Source organism: Engystomops pustulosus, chromosome 7 (genome assembly GCF_040894005.1).
Source record: "Engystomops pustulosus chromosome 7, aEngPut4.maternal, whole genome shotgun sequence".
Taxonomy (NCBI): domain Eukaryota; kingdom Metazoa; phylum Chordata; class Amphibia; order Anura; family Leptodactylidae; genus Engystomops; species Engystomops pustulosus.
In genome coordinates, this window is record NC_092417.1 from 178729060 (window position 1) to 178746076 (window position 17017).

Here is a 17017-nt window from a genome sequence, read left to right on the forward strand (position 1 = left end):
GATTAAAGGTTGTGACATTACAGATATTACATTACAACTATGGGAAACTGTGGTGGGCATGCTCACATGGAGGGAAGCTGTAACATCACTAATAGACTTCTATAGGAGAGTGTTGTGGGCATGCTCTGTGACCTATACAGGGATAGGGAGAAGCAAAGCTGTGATCATCACCTATAGACTTCCATGGGAGAGGATAATGGCCTCCTTTGTGACCTGTACAGGAAGGGGGAGCAGGGGAGCTGTGATCATCACCTATAGACTTTTACGGGAAAAGTGTAGTGGGCATGCTCTATGACCTGTATAGAAAGGGGGGGTGGTAGCTGTGTTCATCACCTATAGACCTTTATGGGAGAGTGTAGTGGGCATGCTCTGTGACCTGTATAGGTAGGGGGAGGAGGGGAGCTGTGATCATCACCTATAGACTTATATGGGATAGTGTAGTGGGCATGCTCTATGACCTGTATAGGGAGGGGGAGGAGGGGAGCTGTGATCATCACCTATAGACTTTTACGGGAAAAGTGTAGTGGGCATGCTCTATGACCTGTATAGAAAGGGGGGGTGGTAGCTGTGTTCATCACCTATAGACCTTTATGGGAGAGTGTAGTGGGCATGCTCTGTGACCTGTATAGGTAGGGGGAGGAGGGGAGCTGTGATCATCACCTATAGACTTATATGGGATAGTGTAGTGGGCATGCTCTATGACCTGTATAGGGAGGGGGAGGAGGGGAGCTGTGATCATCACCTATAGACTTTTACGGGAAAAGTGTAGTGGGCATGCTCTATGACCTGTATAGAAAGGGGGGGTGGTAGCTGTGTTCATCACCTATAGACCTTTATGGGAGAGTGTAGTGGGCATGCTCTGTGACCTGTATAGGTAGGGGGAGGAGGGGAGTTGTGATCATCACCTATAGACTTATATGGGATAGTGTAGTGGGCATGCTCTATGACCTGTATAGGGAGGGGGAGGAGGGGAGCTGTGATCATCACCTATAGATTTATATGGGATAGTGTAGTGGGCATGCTCTATGACCTGTATAGAAAGGGGGGGTGGTAGCTGCGTTCATCACCTATAGACCTTTTTGGGAGAGTGTAGCGGGCATGCTCTGTGACCTGTATATGGAGGAGGGGAGCTGTGATCATCACCTATAGACTTTTACGGGAAAGTGTAGTGGGCATGCTCTGTGACCTGTATAGGGAGGGGGGATCTGTGTTCATCACCTATAGACTGTTATGGGAGTGTGTAGTGGGCATGCTCTGTGACCTGGATGTGACCAATCCAGAGGTTTGTTAACAAATCAGACCAATTACCACCATTGCACTTGCAGACTCATTTGCATATCAATAAAAAAAAAGATAATGATCTCGGCTTCCTCAGTTCCCACTCCTATTTTTATTGCTTTTGGGGCCACTTTGTATCCCTATAACACTATAGAAGCCAAATATAAAGGGACATTACCTAGATGATGACCGACCCCCTGACCCCTAGTCCCACGTGACCCTGATACTATCATTAGTCCCATGGTCCCAGTGCTGGGGTTTCTGCTGATCTTTACTCTCGGGATGTGTCTCTGGATCTTCTTAGGGCTGAGCTGTTGTTCTCTGTTACCAGGTTACTCGCAGGAATAAATGAATCCTTCCCAATATTATCACATCTCTAATTGCTGTTGTGTCATTAACATGAAAGGCGCGCGGGGTTAATCATCAGATTGTCAGGACTTGTTAAGTTCTATCTGTACAGCGGGGGTTTTCCCTCATATCCAGTAGGCAAATGATCCGGGCAGGATCCAGCAGGCGGGAACATCCTATGGATTTGTCAGGTTCAGAGAAGTCCTGGGCTATTAAAGGTCCAAGGAGTCAGCGACAACAGAACCATCACTCAGGGTCCATCACTCTGGAGGACCCAGCACCCACAAGGTCCATTGAGTGTCATTTTACTGGTGTAATACTACACTTTACCAGTGGGGGCGCTGTCATAGACCACCAGGAATCCTAAAATCATCCTCTTTACTGTCCTAGACCACCAAGGATTCAGTCTTTAAACCCATCTACAGCCCTAGACCTCCAGGTGTCCTAAAATCAACCCCTTTTTACATCCCTGGACCACCAGGGATACAGACATTAACCCCTCTACTCCCCTAGACCCCCAGGGATCCTAAAATCATTCTCATTACAGTCCTAGACCCCCAGGGATCCTAAAATCATTCTCATTACAGTCCTAGACCACCAAGGATTCAGACATTGACCCCTCTACAGCCCTAGACCCCCAGGTATCCTAAAATCAACCCCTTTTTTGTCCTAAATCACCTGATATCCTAAATACAACCTCTTTATTTTCCGAGACCACCAGAAATTCAGAAATTAATCCCTCTACTTCCCTATACCCCCAGGTATCCTAAAATAACCCCTTGTATCCTAGATTCCTCTTCACTGTCCTAGACCTCCAGGTGTCCTAAAATTCACCTTTTTACATCCCTAGACCCCCAGGGATTCAGACATTAACCTCTCTACTCCCCTAGACCCCTGGGTATCCTAAAATCATCCTCTACTGCCCTAGACCACCAGGGATTCAGACATTAACCTCTCTACTCCCCTAGACCCCTGGGTATCCTAAAATCATCCTCTACTGCCCTAGACCACCAGACATTAACCTCTCTACTCCCCCAGACCCCTGGGTATCCTAAAATCATCCTCTACTGCCCTAGACCACCAGGGATTCAGACATTAACCCCTCTACTGCCCTGGAGCCCCAGGTATCCTAAAATCATCCTCTTTACAGTCCTAGACCACCAGGGACTCAGACATTAACCCCTCTACTGCCCTAGACCCCCAGGTATCCTAAAATCATCCTCTTTACAGTCCTAGACCACCAGGGATTCAGACATTAACCCCTCTACTGCCCTGGACCCCCAGGTATCCTAAAATCATCCTCTTTACAGTCCTAGACCACCAGGGATTCAGACATTAACCCCTCTACTGCCCTAGACCCCCAGGTATCCTAAAATCATCCTCTTTACTGCCCTAGACCCCCAGGTATCCTAAAATCATCCTCTACTGCCCTAGACCCCCAGGTATCCTAAAATCATCCTCTACTCCCCTAGACCCCCAGGTATCCTAAAATCATCCTCTACTGCCCTGGACCCCCAGGTATCCTAAAATCATCCTCTACTGCCCTAGACCCCCAGGTATCCTAAAATCATCCTCTACTCCCCTAGACCCCAAGGTATCCTAAAATCATCCTCTACTGCCCTAGACCCCCAGGTATCCTAAAATCATCCTCTACTGCCCTGGACCCCCAGGTATCCTAAAATCATCCTCTACTGCCCTAGACCCCCAAGTATCCTAAAATCATCCTCTACTGCCCTGGACCCCCAGGTATCCTAAAATCATCCTCTACTGCCCTGGACCCCCAGGTATCCTAAATCATCCTCTACTGCCCTAGACCCCAAGTATCCTAAAATCATCCTCTACTGCCCTAGACCCCCAGGTATCCTAAAATCATCCTCTACTGCCCTAGACCCCCGGGTATCCTAAAATCATCCTCTTTACTGCCCTAGACCCCCAGGTATCCTAAAATCATCCTCTTTACTGCCCTAGACCCCCAGGTATCCTAAAATCATCCTTTACTGCCCTAGACCCCCAGGTATCCTAAAATCATCCTCTACTCCCCTAGACCCCCAGGTATCCTAAAATCATCCTCTACTGCCCTAGACCCCCAGGTATCCTAAAATCATCCTCTACTGCCCTAGACCCCCAGGTATCCTAAAATCATCCTCTACTGCCCTTGACCCCCAGGTATCCTAAAATCATCTTCTACTGCCCTAGACCCCCAGGTATCCTAAAATCATCCTCTACTGCCCTAGACCCCCAGGTATCCTAAAATCATCCTCTTTACTGCCCTAGACCCCCAGGTATCCTAAAATCATCCTCTTTACTGCCCTAGACCCCCAGGTATCCTAAAATCATCCTCTTTACTGCCCTAGACCCCCAGGTATCCTAAAATCATCCTCTTTACTGCCCTAGACCCCCAGGTATCCTAAAATCAGCCCCATCACCATCCTACACCAGGAGGATTCTGATATTACCCCTACACTGCTGTAGACTCCCAAATATCCTCTCCCCTTCCCTTCACTAGACCAAGATTCTTATCATTAACCTTTTCACTGCCTGGGACCTCTAGGAATCAGACCCTCCACTGTCCAAAAATTCAAGGCATCCTGATATGGAAGTGATTTCCAGTATTTTTTTATTACTGGGGGATCGGTAACAGATTTGGGTCTGACACAAATCGCTACAATGTCGCACTTCTATTCGTCCTGCTGAGCTGCAGCGCCACCTTGTGGTTATGATGTAAATGGCAGCCTAATGTTTTAACTACTGTAAATGAGAACAAATGTTAAGGGGTTACATATACAGGCGGCCTCCTACTTAAGAACACCCGACTTACAGACGACCCCTAGTTACAAACGGATCTCTGGATGTTGGTAATTTCCTGTACTTTATCCTTAGGCTACAATGATCAGCTGTAACAGTTATCACAGGCGTCTGTAGTGAAGCTTTATCGTTAATCCCGGTTCTGATGACAATCCAACATTTTTAAAATCCAATTGTCACAGATACCAAACAAAATTGGGCTGTGGCTACAATTATAAAATATACAGTCCTGACTTACATACAAATTCAACTTAAGAACAAACCTACAGAACCTATCTTGTACGTAACCTGTGGACCGCCTGTAGTTACATAGTTTATATGGCTGACACTTGTCCATCAAGTTCTACCAGGGAAGGGAAGGGATTGGATGAGGAAGGGATTTAGGGGAAACAATTCTATATAACATAACCATCAATGTTATTTAGGTGTAAAAAGGCATCTAGACCCTTCATGAAGCTCTCTGCTGTCCCTGCTGTGACCAGCGCCTGAGCTCTCTGCTGTCCCTGCTGTGACCAGCGCCTGAGCTCTCTGCTGTCCCTGCTGTGACCAGCGCCTGAGCTCTCTGCTGTCCCTGCTGTGACCAGCTCCTGAGCTCTCTGCTGTCCCTGCTGTGACCAGCGCCTGAGCTCTCTGCTGTCCCTGCTGTGACCAGCGCCTGAGCTCTCTGCTGTCCCTGCTGTGACCAGCGCCTGAGCTCTCTGCTGTCCCTGCTGTGACCAGCGCCTGAGCTCTCTGCTGTCCCTGCTGTGACCAGCTCCTGAGCTCTCTGCTGTCCCTGCTGTGACCAGCGCCTGAGCTCTCTGCTGTCCCTGCTGTGACCAGCGCCTGAGCTCTCTGCTGTCCCTGCTGTGACCAGCGCCTGAGCTCTCTGCTGTCCCTGCTGTGACCAGCGCCTGAGCTCTCTGCTGTCCCTGCTGTGACCAGCGCCTGAGCTCTCTGCTGTCCCTGCTGTGACCAGCGCCTGAGCTCTCTGCTGTCCCTGCTGTGACCAGCACCTGAGCTCTCTGCTGTCCCTGCTGTGACCAGCGCCTGAGCTCTCTGCTGTCCCTGCTGTGACCAGCGCCTGAGCTCTCTGCTGTCCCTGCTGTGACCAGCGCCTGAGCTCTCTGCTGTCCCTGCTGTGACCAGCGCCTGAGCTCTCTGCTGTCCCTGCTGTGACCAGCGCCTGAGCTCTCTGCTGTCCCTGCTGTGACCAGCACCTGAGCTCTCTGCTGTCCCTGCTGTGACCAGCACCTGAGCTCTCTGCTGTCCCTGCTGTGACCAGCGCCTGAGCTCTCTGCTGTCCCTGCTGTGACCAGCGCCTGAGCTCTCTGCTGTCCCTGCTGTGACCAGCGCCTGAGCTCTCTGCTGTCCCTGCTGTGACCAGAGCCTGAGCTCTCTGCTGTCCCTGCTTTGACCAGCGCCTGAGCTCTCTGCTGTCCCTGCTGTGACCAGAGCCTGAGCTCTCTGCTGTCCCTGCTGTGACCAGCGCCTGAGCTCTCTGCTGTCCCTGCTGTGACCAGCGCCTGAGCTCTCTGCTGTCCCTGCTGTGACCAGCGCCTGAGCTCTCTGCTGTCCCTGCTGTGACCAGCGCCTGAGCTCTGTGCTGTCCCTGCTGTGACCAGCGCCTGAGCTCTCTGCTGTCCCTGCTGTGACCAGCACCTGAGCTCTCTGCTGTCCCTGCTGTGACCAGTGCCTGAGCTCTCTGCTGTCCCTGCTGTGACCAGCGCCTGAGCTCTCTGCTGTCCCTGCTGTGACCAGCACCTGAGCTCTCTGCTGTCCCTGCTGTGACCAGCGCCTGAGCTCTGTGCTGTCCCTGCTGTGACCAGCGCCTGAGCTCTCTGCTGTCCCTGCTGTGACCAGCACCTGAGCTCTCTGCTGTCCCTGCTGTGACCAGCGCCTGAGCTCTCTGCTGTCCCTGCTGTGACCAGCGCCTGAGCTCTCTGCTGTCCCTGCTGTGACCAGAGCCTGAGCTCTCTGCTGTCCCTGCTGTGACCAGCGCCTGAGCTCTCTGCTGTCCCTGCTGTGACCAGCGCCTGAGCTCTCTGCTGTCCCTGCTGTGATCAGAGCCTGAGCTCTCTGCTGTCCCTGCTGTGACCAGCGCCTGAGCTCTCTGCTGTCCCTGCTGTGACCAGCACCTGAGCTCTCTGCTGTCCCTGCTGTGACCAGCACCTGAGCTCTCTGCTGTCCCTGCTGTGACCAGCACCTGAGCTCTCTGCTGTCCCTGCTGTGACCAGCGCCTGAGCTCTCTGCTGTCCCTGCTGTGACCAGCGCCTGAGTTCTCTGCTGTCCCTGCTGTGACCAGCGCCTGAGCTCTCTGCTGTCCCTGCTGTGACCAGAGCCTGAGCTCTCTGCTGTCCCTGCTGTGACCAGCGCCTGAGCTCTCTGCTGTCCCTGCTGTGACCAGAGCCTGAGCTCTCTGCTGTCCCTGCTGTGACCAGCGCCTGAGCTCTCTGCTGTCCCTGCTGTGACCAGCACCTGAGCTCTCTGCTGTCCCTGCTGTGACCAGCGCCTGAGCTCTCTGCTGTCCCTGCTGTGACCAGCGCCTGAGCTCGGCTATTCCACACATTGACAGTTCTCATAGTAAAAAAGTAAAAATCAAGGTGATATATTTCTAGATATGTATATATGGGTGTAGGGTCCATGACCTGTATCTCCTTCCCTGCAGATGTCCCCTCCCAGTGGTCCTCTCTCCCCCCAGAGCATTGGAGCAGGCACCATGTGTGTGAGTGGCTTCAGTACTGCTGTGACAACCACAAGCTGGACGCCACCTGCATCCCCTTCTCCCACTTCAACGTCAGCGGCCTAGAGCTCTGCAACATGAGCAAGGAGGACTTCACGGAGGCGGCGGGGGCCTGCGGCCACTACCTCTACAGCCTGCTGCAGGAGATACGGACACATGGTAAGAAGAAGGGGATGGGAGGCATCACTGAGAAGTTTATTACATAGTACACTGAGATATAGAGATTGTATAGGTAGGTTATGCTTGTTACGAGGCAGTACACCAGACAATAGTCCAGCCTGTGGCTCACGTTTCTGCCTCCCACATAGTTGTATGGCCTCTGTGTGGGGTTGTATGGTCTCTGTGTGGGGTTGTATGGTCTCTGTGTGGAGTTGTATGGTCTCTGTGTGGAGTTGTATGGTCTCTGTGTGGGGTTGTATGGTCTCTGTGTGGGGTTGTACGGCCTCTGTGTGGGGTTGTATGGCCTATGTGTGGGGTTGTATGGCCTATGTGTGGGGTTGTATGGCCTATGTGTGGGGTTGTATGGTCTCTGTGTGGGGTTGTATGGTCTCTGTGTGGGGTTGTATGGTCTCTGTGTGGGGTTGTATGGTCTCTGTGTGGGGTTGTATGGTCTCTGTGTGGGGTTGTATGGTCTCTGTGTGGGGTTGTATGGTCTCTGTGTGGAGTTGTATGGTCTCTGTGTGGAGTTGTATGGTCTCTGTGTGGGGTTGTATGGTCTCTGTGTGGGGTTGTATGGCCTCTGTGTGGGGTTGTATGGTCTCTGTGTGGGGTTGTATGGCCTATGTGTGGGGTTGTATGGCCTCTGTGTGGAGTTGTATGGCCTATGTGTGGGGTTGTATGGCCTATGTGTGGGGTTGTATGGCCTATGTGTGGGGTTGTATGGTCTCTGTGTGGGGTTGTATGGCCTCTGTGTGGGGTTGTATGGCCTATGTGTGGGGTTGTATGGCCTATGTGTGGGGTTGTATGGCCTCTGTGTGGGGTTGTATGGTCTCTGTGTGGGGTTGTATGGTCTCTGTGTGGGGTTGTATGGCCTCTGTGTGGGGTTGTATGGTCTCTGTGTGGGGTTGTATGGCCTATGTGTGGGGTTGTATGGTCTCTGTGTGGGGTTGTATGGCCTATGTGTGGGGTTGTATGGTCTCTGTGTGGGGTTGTATGGCCTCTGTGTGGGGTTGTATGGTCTCTGTGTGGGGTTGTATGGCCTATGTGTGGGGTTGTATGGCCTCTGTGTGGGGTTGTATGGTCTCTGTGTGGGGTTGTATGGCCTCTGTGTGGGGTTGTATGGCCTATGTGTGGGGTTGTATGGCCTATGTGTGGGGTTGTATGGCCTCTGTGTGGGGTTGTATGGTCTCTGTGTGGGGTTGTATGGCCTATGTGTGGGGTTGTATGGCCTCTGTGTGGGGTTGTATGGTCTCTGTGTGGGGTTGTATGGCCTCTGTGTGGGGTTGTATGGTCTCTGTGTGGGGTTGTATGGCCTATGTGTGGGGTTGTATGGCCTATGTGTGGGGTTGTATGGCCTCTGTGTGGGGTTGTATGGCCTATGTGTGGGGTTGTATGGCCTCTGTGTGGGGTTGTATGGTCTCTGTGTGGGGTTGTATGGCCTATGTGTGGGGTTGTATGGCCTATGTGTGGGGTTGTATGGCCTATGTGTGGGGTTGTATGGCCTATGTGTGGGGTTGTATGGCCTATGTGTGGGGTTGTATGGCCTATGTGTGGGGTTGTATGGTCTGTGTGTGGGGTTGTATGGTCTCTGTGTGGGGTTGTATGGTCTCTGTGTGGGGTTGTATGTTCTCTGTGTGGGGTTGTATGGTCTCTGTGTGGGGTTGTATGTTCTCTGTGTGGGGTTGTATGGTCTCTGTGTGGGGTTGTATGTTCTCTGTGTGGGGTTGTATGGTCTCTGTGTGGGGTTGTATGGTCTCTGTGTGGGGTTGTATGGTCTCTGTGTGGGGTTGTATGGTCTCTGTGTGGGGTTGTATGGCCTATGTGTGGGGTTGTATGGCCTATGTGTGGGGTTGTATGGCCTATGTGTGGGGTTGTATGGCCTATGTGTGGGGTTGTATGGCCTATGTGTGGGGTTGTATGGCCTATGTGTGGGGTTGTATGGTCTCTGTGTGGGGTTGTATGGTCTCTGTGTGGGGTTGTATGTTCTCTGTGTGGGGTTGTATGGCCTATGTGTGGGGTTGTATGTTCTCTGTGTGGGGTTGTATGGTCTCTGTGTGGGGTTGTATGTTCTCTGTGTGGGGTTGTATGGTCTCTGTGTGGGGTTGTATGGTCTCTGTGTGGGGTTGTATGGTCTCTGTGTGGGGTTGTATGGCCTATGTGTGGGGTTGTATGGCCTATGTGTGGGGTTGTATGGCCTCTGTGTGGGGTTGTATGGCCTCTGTGTGGGGTTGTATGGTCTCTGTGTGGGGTTGTATGGCCTCTGTGTGGGGTTGTATGGTCTCTGTGTGGGGTTGTATGGCCTCTGTGTGGGGTTGTATGGCCTATGTGTGGGGTTGTATGGCCTATGTGTGGGGTTGTATGGCCTCTGTGTGGGGTTGTATGGTCTCTGTGTGGGGTTGTATGGTCTCTGTGTGGGGTTGTATGGCCTCTGTGTGGGGTTGTATGGCCTATGTGTGGGGTTGTATGGCCTATGTGTGGGGTTGTATGTTCTCTGTGTGGGGTTGTATGGTCTTTGTGTGGGGTTGTATGGCCTCTGTGTGGGGTTGTATGGCCTCTGTGTGGGGTTGTATGGCCTATGTGTGGGGTTGTATGGTCTCTGTGTGGGGTTGTATGGTCTCTGTGTGGGGTTGTATGGTCTCTGTGTGGGGTTGTATGGCCTATGTGTGGGGTTGTATGGTCTCTGTGTGGGGTTGTATGGCCTCTGTGTGGGGTTGTATGGTCTCTGTGTGGGGTTGTATGGCCTCTGTGTGGAGTTGTATGGTCTCTGTGTGGGGTTGTATGGCCTCTGTGTGGGGTTGTATGGTCTCTGTGTGGGGTTGTATGGTCTCTGTGTGGGGTTGTATGGCCTATGTGTGGGGTTGTATGGTCTCTGTGTGGGGTTGTATGGTCTCTGTGTGGGGTTGTATGGTGTCTTTGTGGAGCTCTGGGTCCTGATGATCCGGAGAAGTTTTTCTATGTACTAGTAGGTTATGTTTGAGAAGATCCTCCCATAGACAACAGTCCAGCCTGTGACAAAGGACAAGGATGTGCTGAGGATTGTGGGGATCTCCTGCAGGGCGGCGGTAGTGATGTATCTCCTTCCTCCCCCCAGGTCTCCCATTACTCACCACTACAGAGGAAGCGCCGCCATCACACAGCGCTGACCGTAAGTGACAACACTTGTTTTTTTTTAAAAATCGATTTTTAGTATCTTTGCAAATCTGGAATATCAGCTAAGACCTCGGGACTGGGTGGTCCCTCTATTGTCCCTCTATTGTCCCTCTATTGTCCCTCTATTGTCCCTCCTGGAATTGCGCTGGATGAGACCCTTCCCCTGCTCTGTATGTGTGTCCCTACATTGTATCTCATAGACCTGATGTCTGACCCCGCAGATACAGACCTGATACCTGACCCCACAGATACAGACCTGATGCCTGACCCCACAGATACAGACCTGATACCTGACCCCACAGATACAGACCTGATGCCTGACCCCACAGATACAGACCTGATGCCTGACCCCACAGATACAGACCTGATGCCTGACCCCACAGATACAGACCTGATGCCTGACCCCATAGATACAGACCTGATGCCTGACCCCACAGATACAGACCTGATCCCTGACCCCATAGATACAGACCTGATGCCTGACCCCATAGATACAGACCTGATGCCTGACCCCACAGATACAGACCTGATGCCTGACCCCATAGATACAGACCTGATGCCTGACCCCATAGATACAGACCTGATGCCTGACCCCATAGATACAGACCTGATGCCTGACCCCATAGATACAGACCTGATGCCTGACCCCATAGATACAGACCTGATGCCTGACCCCATAGATACAGACCTGATGCCTGACCCCACAGATACAGACCTGATGCCTGACCCCATAGATACAGACCTGATGCCTGACCCCACAGATACAGACCTGATGCCTGACCCCATAGATACAGACCTGATGCCTGACCCCATAGATACAGACCTGATGCCTGACCCCACAGATACAGACCTGATGCCTGACCCCACAGATACAGACCTGATGCCTGACCCCACAGATACAGACCTGATGCCTGACCCCACAGATACAGACCTGATGTCTGACCCCACAGATACAGACCTGATGTCTGACCCCACAGATACAGACCTGATGCCTGACCCCATAGATACAGACCTGATGCCTGACCCCACAGATACAGACCTGATCCCTGACCCCATAGATACAGACCTGATGCCTGACCCCACAGATACAGACCTGATGCCTGACCCCACAGATACAGACCTGATGCCTGACCCCATAGATACAGACCTGATGTCTGACCCCACAGATACAGACCTGATGCCTGACCCCACAGATACAGACCTGATGCCTGACCCCACAGATACAGACCTGATGCCTGACCCCACAGATACAGACCTGATGCCTGACCCCATAGATACAGACCTGATGCCTGACCCCACAGATACAGACCTGATGTCTGACCCCACAGATACAGACCTGATGCCTGACCCCACAGATACAGACCTGATGCCTGACCCCACAGATACAGACCTGATGCCTGACCCCACAGATACAGACCTGATGTCTGACCCCACAGATACAGACCTGATGCCTGACCCCACAGATACAGACCTGATGCCTGACCCCATAGATACAGACCTGATGCCTGACCCCACAGATACAGACCTGATCCCTGACCCCATAGATACAGACCTGATGCCTGACCCCACAGATACAGACCTGATGCCTGACCCCACAGATACAGACCTGATGCCTGACCCCATAGATACAGACCTGATGTCTGACCCCACAGATACAGACCTGATGCCTGACCCCACAGATACAGACCTGATGCCTGACCCCATAGATACAGACCTGATGCCTGACCCCACAGATACAGACCTGATGCCTGACCCCACAGATACAGACCTGATGCCTGACCCCACAGATACAGACCTGATGCCTGACCCCACAGATACAGACCTGATGCCTGACCCCATAGATACAGACCTGATGCCTGACCCCATAGATACAGACCTGATGCCTGACCCCACAGATACAGACCTGATGCCTGACCCCACAGATACAGACCTGATGCCTGACCCCATAGATACAGACCTGATGCCTGACCCCATAGATACAGACCTGATGCCTGACCCCACAGATACAGACCTGATGCCTGACCCCACAGATACAGACCTGATGCCTGACCCCATAGATACAGACCTGATGCCTGACCCCACAGATACAGACCTGATGCCTGACCCCACAGATACAGACCTGATGCCTGACCCCATAGATACAGACCTGATGCCTGACCCCATAGATACAGACCTGATGCCTGACCCCACAGATACAGACCTGATGCCTGACCTCACAGATACAGACCTGATGCCTGACCCCACAGATACAGACCTGATGCCTGACCCCATAGATACAGACCTGATGCCTGACCCCATAGATACAGACCTGATGCCTGACCCCACAGATACAGACCTGATGCCTGACCCCATAGATACAGACCTGATGCCTGACCCCATAGATACAGACCTGATGCCTGACCCCACAGATACAGACCTGATGCCTGACCCCATAGATACAGACCTGATGCCTGACCCCACAGATACAGACCTGATGCCTGACCCCACAGATACAGACCTGATGCCTGACCCCACAGATACAGACCTGATGCCTGACCCCATAGATACAGACCTGATGCCTGACCCCACAGATACAGACCTGATGCCTGACCCCACAGATACAGACCTGATGCCTGACCCCATAGATACAGACCTGATGCCTGACCCCATAGATACAGACCTGATGCCTGACCCCACAGATACAGACCTGATGCCTGACCTCACAGATACAGACCTGATGCCTGACCCCATAGATACAGACCTGATGCCTGACCCCACAGATACAGACCTGATGCCTGACCCCATAGATACAGACCTGATGCCTGACCCCATAGATACAGACCTGATGCCTGACCCCACAGATACAGACCTGATGCCTGACCCCATAGATACAGACCTGATGCCTGACCCCATAGTCCTAACCATGTCATTACTTTATTATTCCTCCAGGTGATTACAAAGTTTATGTAAAGTCAGAACCGGTCAAGCGACACCGATCTCAGAACCATTACCGACCTGGTAAGTCTACAAGTCCTGTGTGGGGTTGTATGGTCTCTGTGTGGGCTCTCTATGGCCTCTGTGGGGGGTTTCTATGGTCTCACCTTGCTCAGGTAGGTTCCTTCTATGTTGTAGGTGCACACAGTTCACATTTATGGGAATTCCTCCGCGATCTTCTCCTGGCCCCCGAGGAGAATGATGGGATCTTAGACTGGGAGGATCGGGAGCAGGGGATCTTCCGTGTGGTGAAGTCTGAGGCTTTGGCGCGTATGTGGGGTCAGAGGAAACGCAACGACAGGATGAATTATGAAAAGCTCAGCAGGGCTCTGAGGTAGGTACTGGCCCTAAGTAGTCATAATGGTACAGGGAGATGTGGAATGTCTATAGACCCCCTCCCCATGATGAAGGCCATCGGTGATATTATGTCAGTATGGCACAAGCACTTGGCGACTCCTAAGCATTGACTTTGTGATCTCCCTGGTTTCAACTTTTTGACCCCCTAAATGGTTGCAGGGAGCCCCCCATAACTCTACCTCGCTAGTGGTGTAGGTAATGGCTGGAGCAGAACCAAAAGAACCCAGTAGGGGGAATGTAACCATAAACTTGGACTGGCTAACAAACAAGCCAAGGTCAGCGCAGGCAGCAGAGGATAAGAAAAAAGGCAGGGAAAGAGGAAAGATACAAGAGGTCAACAGAATCAAAGTCAGGAAACAGGCCAAGGACAGGGCAGATGTAGTCTGTGGATGGACAGTAAACAAGCCGAGATCAGAGTGGGCAACTGAGGGTAGAATGTCAGGAACAGGAGATCAAGAGAACAAAGTAAGGAAACAAAGGTGAAGTCAGGGGGCAGGCCGAGGTCAGGGCAGGTGTAATCTATAGTAAGACAGTAAATAAGCCGAGGTCAGGGCAGGTGTAGTCTATGGATGGGCAGTAAACAAGCTGAGGTTAGGGTGGGCAGCTAAAGGTAGAAGATCAAGAACAGGACTGCAAGAGAATAAAATCAGGAAACAAAGGTGAAGTCAGGGGGCAGGCCGAGGTCAGGGCAGGTGTAATTTGTAGAAAGACAGTAAGCAAGCCAAGGTCAGGGCAGGTGTAGTCTGTGAATGGACAGTAAACAATGCGAGGTCAGGGCAGGTGTAGTCTGTTAATAGACAGTAAACAAGGCAAGGTCAGGGCAGGTGTAGTCTATGGATGGACAGTAAACAAGCCGAGGTCAGGGCAGGTGTAGTCTATGGATGGACAGTAAACAAGCCGAGGACAGGGTGGGCAGCTAAAAGTAGAAGATCAAGAACAGGACATCAAGAGAACAAAGTCAGGAAACAAAGGTGAAGTCAGGGGGCAGGCCGAGGTCAGGGCAGGTGGAGCCTGTGGATGGACAGTAAACAAGCCGAGGTCAGGGCTAAGAATAGGAGATCAAGTACCAGGCGATCCACAGAACAGAGGAATGCAGTACCAAAACTCTCACAGAAACCAGAACCTAGGATTCTATATCTATAGCATAGCAGCCGGCATATAGCGGGTGCTATAGAAACCTTGACTGAATCGGTTATGAGTGCACCATATGGCGGCATAAGTGACAGTATATCTTGGCACCACCACGTCTTGGTGCCCCCTGTATCTCCGCCATCCTTACATGTCGGCCTCTTTCTCACAGACACTACTACAAGACCGGGATCCTGGAGCGGGTCGATAGGCGACTTGTCTACAAGTTTGGCAAGAACGCCTATGGGTGGCACCGACCCGTTACGTGCTGAGCCACTCCCCCAGGGCCGATCGGGGCGATTCTCGTAGATTCTATGAATCAACTTTCACCTATGACCTCCGCCGGGACTGAACTCATCACAGAACCTGAACCATGAAGTGACAATCAGTATTAACCCCCGAGCGCCCACATATAGGGCGGATACAGGGGGTCAGTCACTACATGAGGACAGAACTGGTCTGGGAGCAATGAGGTATATAAAGATTACAGCGATATTAAAAAAAAGTATGTGCCCCCCTTTATACTTATCACTTTGGGGGGTTGATACCTTTTTCAGGGGGTCTTGTCACTATAAACCCAAATCTCACCACATATTCCACTTCAATTGAAATTGGAACTTCACTATGAACTTAAGCCCCGCCCTATCTCACTCAGACCCGCCCCCGAACTACATAGACACACCTTCGTTAGTGTACATTAGCATAACCCCGCCCCTGAGGTCCTGTTCACAAGAAACAGGACTGTATCTATGCTTCATAATTGTGTATATGGATGTAAAAATGTGAATATTTAGTTGTCATTTATATTTTTATGCAAAACCGAAATAATAAAAAATATATATTTAACATCGGGGAGTCTAATTCTTGCCTCTCACAGCTGAGGGTTTGCTACAAATTCATCCCAGGGGGCAGCGTAACCTTCATCCCTGCATCCAGCGTGACTGCAGGACCTGTACAGAGACGTCACATGACCACAGGTCCTCAAGTCAGTGTAACATGAAGACTCCAGGAAGAGAAGAACCTTAGGGGGAGGAAGTGTTATAATAACCTGCACCCGCCCACGACATGGGGGTAACCTGTAGATATTTTAGGGGTCACCCCGACAGAGACACAGGACGGACAGGACTCCGGCTTCTAGGAGGAATCACTTCCTGGGTTTGTGCAGATTTTGAATCTTAAAATTTTCTTTGAAGTTTTATGTAGATTTTTGAATTATTTTTAAGAATGTGAAAGAATTGGAAAAACATCATCAATGTAACAAGGAGAACAATAGCGACGGATCGGGGGAGAGGAGATGATCCTTGAACCTCATCCTACACACCTCAGCTGCTGCAGAACCTCATCATACACACCTCAGCTGCGGCAGAATCTCATCATACACACCTCAAGCGCTGCAGAACCTCATCATACACACCTCAGCTGCTGCAGAACCTCATCATACACACCTCAGCTGCGGCAGAATCTCATCATACAGACCCCAGCTGCGGCAGAATCTCATCATACACATCTCGGCTGCTGCAGAACCTCATCATACACACCTCAAGCGCTGCTGCAGAACTTCATCATACACATCTCGGCTGCTGCAGAACCTCATCATACACACCTCGGCTGCTGCAGAACCTCATCATACACATCTCGGCTGCTGCAGAACCTCATCATACACATCTCGGCTGCTGCAGAACCTCATCATACACACCTCGGCTGCTGCAGAACCTCATCATACACATCTCGGCTGCTGCAGAACCTCATCATACACATCTCGGCTGCTGCAGAACCTCATCATACACATCTCGGCTGCTGCAGAACCTCATCATACACATCTCGGCTGCTGCAGAACCTCATCATACACCCCTCAGCTGCTGCAGAACCTCATCATACACATCTCGGCTGCTGCAGAACCTCATCATACACACCTCAGCTGCTGCAGAACCTCATCATACACACCTCAGCTGCTGCAGATCCTCATCCTACACCCCTCAGCTGCTGCAGAACCTCATCATACACACCTCAGCTGCTGCAGAACCTCATCATACACATCTCGGCTGCTGCAGAACCTCATCATACACATCTCGGCTGCTGCAGAACCTCATCATACAC

At 51.6% G+C, this 17017-nt stretch overlaps 1 protein-coding gene across 2 annotated transcripts in view; it reads left to right on the forward strand.

Moving 5' to 3' along the window:
• The window catches only part of ELF5 (E74 like ETS transcription factor 5), a 59923-nt gene extending 44157 nt beyond the window's left edge, over positions 1–15766 (forward strand). For both annotated transcript variants that reach the window (XM_072119066.1, XM_072119065.1), the window contains exons 3-7: positions 7079–7312; positions 10404–10457; positions 13391–13459; positions 13574–13769; positions 15093–15766. In XM_072119066.1, coding sequence (XP_071975167.1) covers positions 7079–7312; positions 10404–10457; positions 13391–13459; positions 13574–13769; positions 15093–15192 — 653 coding nt within the window. In that variant the 3' untranslated portion in view covers positions 15193–15766. The remainder of the gene's footprint in view (positions 1–7078; positions 7313–10403; positions 10458–13390; positions 13460–13573; positions 13770–15092) is intronic.
• Positions 15767–17017: the final 1251 nt, after the last annotated feature.